The sequence below is a fragment of the Ixodes scapularis genome, unplaced genomic scaffold (assembly GCF_016920785.2).
Source record: "Ixodes scapularis isolate PalLabHiFi unplaced genomic scaffold, ASM1692078v2 PGA_scaffold2__306_contigs__length_199485367, whole genome shotgun sequence".
Classification (NCBI taxonomy): domain Eukaryota; kingdom Metazoa; phylum Arthropoda; class Arachnida; order Ixodida; family Ixodidae; genus Ixodes; species Ixodes scapularis.
In genome coordinates, this window is record NW_024609857.1 from 157,349,142 (window position 1) to 157,357,720 (window position 8,579).

At 49.8% G+C, this 8,579-nt stretch overlaps 1 protein-coding gene and 1 pseudogene across 1 annotated transcript; both read right to left on the minus strand.

Moving 5' to 3' along the window:
* Positions 1-1,374: 1,374 nt before the first annotated feature.
* LOC121836636 lies at positions 1,375-2,265 on the minus strand. The gene is made up of 3 exons (XM_042291598.1): positions 2,105-2,265; positions 1,720-1,825; positions 1,375-1,420 (listed from the first exon to the last, which is right to left on the minus strand). Exons 1-3 carry the CDS (start codon positions 2,252-2,254, stop codon positions 1,398-1,400), a joined length of 279 nt encoding a protein of 92 aa, XP_042147532.1. The 5' UTR covers positions 2,255-2,265; the 3' UTR covers positions 1,375-1,397.
* A 1,534-nt stretch (positions 2,266-3,799) lies between these two features.
* On the minus strand, positions 3,800-4,961 carry LOC121047648 (annotated as a pseudogene).
* Positions 4,962-8,579: the final 3,618 nt, after the last annotated feature.

The window sequence follows — 8,579 nt, forward strand, 5'->3', positions numbered from 1 at the left end:
CTAGAGTCGCCATTGTAGACGTCGGAGGAAGTGAGGCACCCCAAAAGTTCAAAGGACATCGCTCCCAACCAATGCCTCCTCTATCTTTAGATTCCTCTCAGGTTACTCGCTTCACAATCAGGGTTGCCAGGTGTTTGTACTCTGACCCGCCAAAGTTCTACGAGATATAGCCCAAATATAGTCAAATGCCGATCCAAAAAAGTAACCTAAAAATAACCAAAAAACAAACAAACAAAAAAACTGACCATTTGAAATATTTATTATAAACACAAAAGACACAATACATTTTTATACATCAAATAGAAATACTTGCACCACTAGCATCACTAGTTCGCAGAACCAACGGCAGAGCATGGGTACATCACTGCGGTATTAAAACGAGTCAGAAAAGCCTCTGAAGGAACATAATCCTTGCAGTGCTGCTCCACAGTCTGAATTGGCACCAATATTGGACCAGTGGTGGTTATCCATTCTGCAGCCAATATTGGCATCCACACTAGTTCATTGGCTATGCCAATATTGGCTTTCACACTAAGTCAATGGCTATGTCATCGATGGCATACAGGCTCATTCATTGGCTGTGCCGTTATTGGCAGGTAAGCTAATTCATAGGCTGTTTCAATATTGGTGCCACATCTTAAATGCTGGCAATGCAATATTGTTGCTCCATTTCTTAAACCACTTGTTGTTCTAGTACATATAGTGAAAACATCTTTAAAATTCACCAGGACATCCTGATCAGCGGGATTGCTGAGGCGCCTCTGCCGCCTCAAAATCTTCCATCATCGCCAGCTGTAAAATAATAGCCGCTGGCGGCACAGGGGCATCAGGCGAGCCCTGAGTATGTTCAAGCTGAGTAGTCCGTGCGGCCAACTGGTCCTGGTTTGCCAGGACCTGCGCGGTGTCCTGGCGGAGCAGGTGCACCTTGCGCCGTACGTCAAGGAGCACTTTGAGAGGTTCTGACTCGTACGCTAAAATAGAAGCAGAGGAAATTATTTTGGTTAGTGATCTACTTAGGAATTGTGCCGAAAACAACACTTCACCTAAGACTGAAAATGAAAAACAATGATAAAAAATCTTTTATAGTTCAAAAAATATTTGCAAGCCTTATGCAATTGATGGCAGCAAATGCAGGCCATCCTGCCAGCGGCTCTTTCATCACACATATTGTTTACGTCACAGTAGTAAATTACACTAACTTTGTTTCACCTTCCGATAGACAAGAAAGCTACAAAACATTGAAGTGCTCAATGTTGAGCTTTAGACTCTGCACTAGCTTGGTTTTTTTTAGCAGAAAGCCCCTTGGGAGGGCGGCCAGCAGGCACTCTTTTGTTCCCTCTGGTGGTGCCTGGCCGACGCCTGGCAATGGTCGTTGGCTGGATCTTGATTATGCCTCCTCACCTCCTGGCCCCAGCATACACTGCATTGGTGGCGACTACACAGGACATCACCTTTGTGCTGTGTCAGGCTGCAACACTGACTGATGGTGTCTCATGCACTCTTGCAGAAGGACCACTCCGAATTAAAAAAAGTGCTCTGGCATGGAACAGAGACGTCAACAGCATACCAAGTCCACAATATTATAGGTCACCTGTGCCTCTTTCAAGTCCTATCAGTAAAAACATATTAACACAAGATAAATTATTGCTTTTAATTCGCTCTCTTAATCTAGGTAAATACCAAAGGAACCAAAATGTCACTTATCCTCGTTACACTCACTCTCTTGACTTTCAGAATGTAAAAACAAGCTTGGAACAGCTGTGGCTTTCAGTCTCCTCCAGCCGTCAGAGCACCTCGTCTGGAACTGGGAGGGCTCGAAGTGGTCCTGCAGCGAATAACGTTTTGGTAGACGTCAAAACTGTGTATTCAGCCGCTCAAGTCACAGTACAGTTATTCCGCTGACGAGAGGCTCACGCTTTCAAAATGCGCGATCTTACAAATCCATCATCGCACGACGCCACAGGCCTGAACCACTCTTCTTTCTGCGGTGAAGCGAAAGCGCACAAGACGCTTCCACGGCAATAGGGAATAGATCACAAAATACACGGTTTTGTCACAGTGCACTCGCGTCACAATATTAACAATGAACAATACCTCACCTTGCAAGGGATGTCCTGTCGAGAGGTTTCCACCCCGCACCACGCTTGATTCTTAAAAGCCACAGTTTACGTCTCCTCGGGGATTTCGGCAGCTTGAACAAGCGAATTCCCCTGGAAGCTCTGTTCCGGCACTTCAGAGCACAACAACTACCCATTTTTCAGACAAGACCGCAACTCCCGCGGCTACACAAACTTTTTTTAATGTTATTTAAATGCACGTGTCCGTGTGTTCGATCCTGTTCGATTTGGTTGGCAGGATTTCGAGTGCTCATTCATTTATTCTACCATTAAAGAAGGCTATGACAAAAAGCTCACATGCACCATGTTTTCAGTCACCAGGCGGTAACTTTAACTCTAGCGACGCTAAAATGAAATTACCGAACCCTGCTTTACCTGTGAGGCTCACGACCACCGCTAGGGGAAGTTTTGCGGCTTGTGATTGGTCACAAGCGGCCTGTCAATTAACTTTCCGGCCAATAGCGCTCCCCAATTTTCGCCCCATTGATACCAATAAATGGCCGAACTCTCCTAATATACGGCTCTGTTAGGGGCTAGTTCTCACTTCCTTGCACATACTCCTTCAGTCTGATGAGGGTGCTGTATTCACCATTGAAGTTTGACGTGAGGGCTCCCTTGCAAGTGTCGCAGTTTATGGTTTTCATCACGGCACGGACGAGAAATTCGCCTACATACGCCAAGATGTGACCTTCCTCCTTTGTCATCATGACGAGGAAGTCGTCCATGATGTCCACCTCCACAGTTGCAGGTTCTTGCAGTGGAGCTCTTCCACTTATTGAAAACAGGTCTGCAAGATATTCCCCGTCATCTACTGTGTAGCCAGACATTTTGGGCATGAGGCAGCTTTGAAGCACATGGCCGCGAACACACTGGCCACGTTAAGTGAAGTGCCTAGCAATGATTGCGTTTCTCACATTGGTTCGTGTGTCGGCCGGAAGCCGAGCCAACGGTGGCAAGGGCCTTTTGCGCCATGGCTTTGGCAGGGGGGACAGGGCACAGCTGGCGGACAAGGGTCCAACAGTTGCCGTCCCAGTTTGTGGAGAGCCGTGCAGGCCGTGATAGTGCCTGCAGATCGCTCAAACTTGTGTTGAAGTCTCATGTCGAGGCATGGAAATCACCGCTTCCAAACCCCAAATGCCCTATCAATGCTATTTCGTGATTTGATCTGGGCCTTTTTGGTCGTGTTACGCCTTCCTTGCCTTATTACTCTTACTTGTCAGTGTGTAGTTGCTGATTTGAATTTCTGGAATGCTGCTTATGGTTCAGCACTTGTGTTAGCATGTCGAAATAATAGTTCACATTGTGTATGAGAATTTACCAGGATCGGAAGAAACACACAGACACACGACAGGATAAGTGCTGTACTGGCAACTTGTGTGTTTCTTCTAGTTGTCTTCATTTCCTGTGTGTTTAATTCCCATCACATTCCATTTTTATAAGCTTCCAGTAGCTTTAGCTGGAGTGGAGAGTTGAATAAAACAAAGTATAGCCTGCTTATGCATGATTGATGAGAGCATGTAGGAATCGCGACGTTGCACTCCCGTTCTGCATACCCACGAGCGCATGGTCACCTCCGTCATCAGCTTATACAATGCCACCTTATAAGCACTTTAACTGTATACTCATAAATAAGCTGTGCAACCCTGACACCTATTTTACTTCTGAGGTAGAGCGCAAACCGCTTACATGTCAGGGCTGCCTGCCGTGCCTGGATCCGCTAGTGGGGTTATCAAATACAGTGTGCAGGCATAGCCCATGTCCCGAAGGAGCTGCCCAGTCATTAACGCTTCCTCGTAGAGCACCTTGTCTCGACAGTTGTCAAAAATTCTACTGTCGTGGACGGAGTTAGGCCAGCTTGCTACGATGTCGATGAACTGCAGTTCGGGTCCTGCAATGGCCTTTAGACGCAGATACACACTGGGAATAAATGTGGAGTTTATATTTTTTTTAAATGAGTCACATCTCGATACCGAAGATGGGAACTCTTTTCTTGCCTAAATTTGGCTTGTTTAAAAATCTAGAATATTGATTCGTTAAATAGAAAAAATATTAAGCACTTCGCAGATATTTCCCCTTTCGATATGGATATGCAAAATAACCTACTCAGTGAAAGTTACTTAATAGAGGTCTGGGCGTGGGTTTCGTTCGCCAAAAAAATCAAGTGAGTGCTTCCTTGCGTCAACACTTCTTTAGTTGCAGTGTCTTTGAAACTGCAGTACAATCAATGACGCAGGACATATGTGTGTTTCTTACGAGCACATAAAAATATTAAAAAAATTATGAAGGGACGTTAGCGCATGTCGCAGAGCTTCTTGAGTCGCTCTTACCTGCATGCTGATGGAGAAGTACCCTTTCCGGTTACGGAATAATTCAGCATCGTCCCCGCCGGGACTCCTTATCCGCAAGTGCGTGCAGTCAATGCAGCCGGTCACTCCCGGGACTCATTATCCGCACGTGCGTGCAATTAGTGCAGCCGGTCACTCCCGGAAACTTTGCGATTTTGTAAAAAGCTTGCATTACGTTGCGGCGCCCGGTGGCATTGGGAAACTGAACCACTTTTGGAAAGAGTTCCTGTGTGATGAGGTGGGTGCTGTTGCCGACGACGCGACACACGGTTAGCTGGGACACGTTAATCAAATCGCCGGTGACTGTTTGGAACGCACCTGCCCCGTAAAAATGTAGTGCCACCAACAGCTGGAGCATGGGTGAGAGAGGTTTCCCGCGATCATCGGTGCTCGTTCAAATGCACAAAAGGCACAGCAGTTCTCGCACCGTTGTTTTCGAGGTCCTCGGCCAGTTGTTTTGCCGCGATGTCAGCTGTTTTTCGTCGCGTTCCCATGCCATCGACGTGGGTGTTGACGGCCAGTGGGTGGGGGTCCGTGTGAAGTGGGGGAAGTGCTGTGAGTGCGTCCGACGTCTCCGAGGATACACAGAAGTTGCCCCAAGCGTGACTCGGGCCTCTCTGCTATTCGTGCGAGCAGCAGTGCGGCGGACTGGCAGGCGTTGATTCGACTCGGGTGTCCGAGTGCGCGCTTCTGGAGGTGGTTTCCAAGGGTGTTGGCTGCAGCCTCGGTGTATGGGGGGTAGACGCCGCCAACCTGGAGATCCCCAGGCACTCGTGAACTGCCTCTGGACCGCTTCGAGGTTGTGTGTCTGATAGGCGCTGAGGCAGAGCAGCGGTAGTGCGTATAGCGGCACGGACAGCACAAGTCCTTGGTGTAGTTGGGGCATCATGCTCTGGGATGCTCCCCAAGTGCTGCCCGCGAGCGATCTCAGCGTATTTATGCGGCGCCGCATTCCTTGGATTATGCGCGCCACCACTGCCCCCCCCCGTCAGTCGCCTGTCGACGAGGCCCAGGTACGTCACTTTGATGTCATGTTGGATGTTGTGCCTGTCGATTTGTAGTGTAGGCTTGAACAATGACGGGATGGGAAAGTAAACAATGGCCAGCGTCTTTTCCGCCAACACATCGAGGCCGAGTTGTCGCAGGTGGTGTATGGCATTGTCGAGTGCTCATTGAAGCTCCGCCGCCGCCACAGGCTTTCTCGGCCGCCTCTCCCGGTGACCCACGGCGTGACATCGTCAGTGTAGATGACGATGTTTAGAGGATATCACGCCGTGCCCCCCGCACGGGTGGCTGCCAGGATTGTGGACAATCCGGCCAAGAAGAGAAGCGGACTGATCACGGTGCCCTGCGGGGCTCCGCGCATGATGTACCTCGATGAGCTGGTGCTCTTGCCCACTTTGACGGCCACCGAGCGGTCGCTAAGGAACGCCTGGATGTATCTCAGCAGCCGTCCGGTGTCCCCAAGTCTCCGCAGGGCGTCCATGATTGGGGCGTGTGGCATGGCGTCGAAGACTTGTTTTATGTGTAGTAGAATGAGTGCCGCGGAGTGTTTCTTCGCCTTGGCGTCTTCCAACAAGCTCACGAGGTCCCCGATGGAGTCCGCTGTGCACCGCCGCATCCGGAACCTCGAGAAGCATTCAAGCAGGGCTTCTGCCGCCTCGAGGTGGTAGTTGAGGCGGCGCAGGACCATTATCTCCATAATTTTGCTGAGGCACGACTTGAGAGAAATGGGCCTGTACGAGCTTAGAGCGTTGGTGTTCCTGCCTAGCTTGCGGATGGGGATAGCCACAGCCTCCATCCACTCACTGGGTATTTCGACCATTCGCCAAATATTGTTGAAGAAGGCCAGAAGCTGTGGCAGGGATCCGTCATCCATGTTCCGGAGGGCTTGGGCGGTGACTCTGTCGGTGCGTGGTGCCGTGCGGCGGCAGTGGGCAGATCAAAGAGAGAGAGAGAGAAAACACTTATTTCCAACGACGCTTAGTCCTCGTTATCTACGTCTTTTGTTGGTAATCAAGCAGACGCCGGTGGTGAAGCGGGTTGCGTGGTCCTTTTGATGGGGACGATGTGAGAGACTAGCTGAAGTATGCTGATTTCCACAATGGTGTAGTTGCTGCCGAGGTTGGCCCCTGTGTCTCTCCAGGTGATCGCTCCCCGGGCATCGTTTTTGAGGAAAATGAAGTCCAGAGTGGTGTCCCTGGCCACGGAGTTACCGATTCTTGTCGGATGAATCGGGTCCGTGATGAGTATGAAGTCGAGTTCCGTGGCGTCTTGGTACAGGTCGTGGCCCTTTGCTGTGTACTTGTTCTAACCCCAGGCTGGGTTCATCGCGTTGAAGTCGCCGCATGCGAGCAGCGTGTTGCGGCCCGCTGCAGTGCTGGCTCTGTGTAATGTCTTGAATCTCTGTTTTCTCTGCGATCGGTTGCTGTAGACGTTTCTCTTCTTGCCCGGGATAATTTCAGTGAGTGTGGGCTCGATCTTGCTATTGTTGTGCGGCTCGTGTCCGACGAACGAGAGTTCCTTCCTGACCAGGGTGCACAGGCTTCTGCCGTCGGGTGGGCCCTTGTGCACTCTGTAGCTGGGCAGAGACGGTGCGTCGGTGAGTGTCTCTTGTAGTAGTATCACGTCCGACTTGCGTGTGACATGTGCGATGTGCTGTTGGATGACTGCCTTCTTCCCTCCTCCGAGGCCGCGACAGTTCCACTGCCACGCTGTTACGCCTGCTGCTGCTGTTTTTGCGTTGGCGGCCATGATTGCGTTGGCGTGTACTGGGTTCCTTGGTTGGGTGAATGCTGCGAAGAGGGGCGTAAACATCGGGTGGCTCAAGATCGGCTGTAGGGTCTTTTCGATGTAGGCGAATCTGTTCATGTTCTCGACTTGGTACGTCTCCATTGTTTGTTTCATTGCTGTCACTGCTGTGATATTCGCCGTGATTAGCTCTTTGAGTTTGGTGATTCTCGCTTCGAATTTGGGTTCGAGGTTGTCGATGCAATCGTGTTCTCTCTGTTTGTGCGTGGCCTCGACGGCTCGCTTCTTCGGGGCCGGTTCCGCTACGGCTGTCTCCTGGTTGCTCGTGGTTGTTTCCTCGATCTTGCTTGTGCTTGGTGTGGGTCTCTGTAGAGACTCGTTACATAGCAGCAGCTTACGGATCTTGGCGATCTCTCTCGTGAGGTTATTGATGGTCGTTCGCAGCGACGCATTCTCTTGCCTAAGGGTCTCGTTGGCTTCTTGTACCTAGTTCATATTGTCTTTCTTCGTGGCGTCGGTGATTTTCTGCGCGCTTCTTATATTGTTTTCTTTCACTGCGTTGACCCAGCCCACTCGTTCACGTGATGGTGACCTTGTCCTGCTGAGGCTTCTCTTGCAGCAGCTGCTGTCTCTGGATCTTGGCGCACGGGTCTCCAATGGGGTTCTTGACTTTCGCGCAGCTGGCGGCCTGTCGAGTGGCGGGAAATTGCTCTCCGACAGCAGCTGACGTTTGGCCTGTCGGCGCTCCCATTGGCGCTTGCACACTACATAGGGGATTTTGTATTTCGCCTTGGATGTTGAGGGGTAGCTTATTTTGGAAAGACCACCAAGTGTGGACGATGGTCAGGTCGTCCGGCAGTGTAAGAAATACGAGGTAGCCTCCCTACGAAAATGACCGAATATGTCTCGCCCGTGTAAAGCTTCATTACTAAATTCACAACCCGCTGTTTTTCAACTTGTCATTTACTCTCGCAGAAAATCCAAAAAACTCCTAATTTCAGGTGTCGTAGAAGAAAGCTAAAAAAAACTATGAATTTGTGGTAAAAAGGCTTCGATAAACATCCTCCGATACTCCAAAAATGCTCTACCCTAGGCATAATCAACATGCTTACTTGCAGCACATACTCTTTTCTATGAAAGCTTTACAAATTCAGGAATCTACACTACATTGCTGGCCCGTATGCACTAGACTGCATCACACCGTGTCCGTGCCAAGTTGTTTTCAATATTTGGCTTTAACTCGAATATGAGATCGGCTGTGTCTCATTCAAACAAATGAGACCTTTACAAAGGTGCGACTTATGGGCTGAAAAACACTTTGCATTGAAATTAAAGAATGGAATCATGACCTTGGCCAGCTTGAAGC

What these genes read in the sequence shown, in the direction of transcription:
- LOC121836636 (XM_042291598.1), bottom strand. Translation starts at nt 2,254, where the DNA reads ATGGGTAGTTGTTGTGCTCTGAAGTGCCGGAACAGAGCTTCCAGGGGA. An exon ending in CTCTCGACAGGACATCCCTT is followed by an intron (nt 1,826 to 2,104) that starts GCAAGGTGAGGT and finishes TATTCGCTGCAG; the next exon opens with GACCACTTCGAGCCCTCCCA. An exon ending in ACATTCTGAAAGTCAAGAGA is followed by an intron (nt 1,421 to 1,719) that starts GTGAGTGTAACG and finishes CCACCAATGCAG; the next exon opens with TGTATGCTGGGGCCAGGAGG.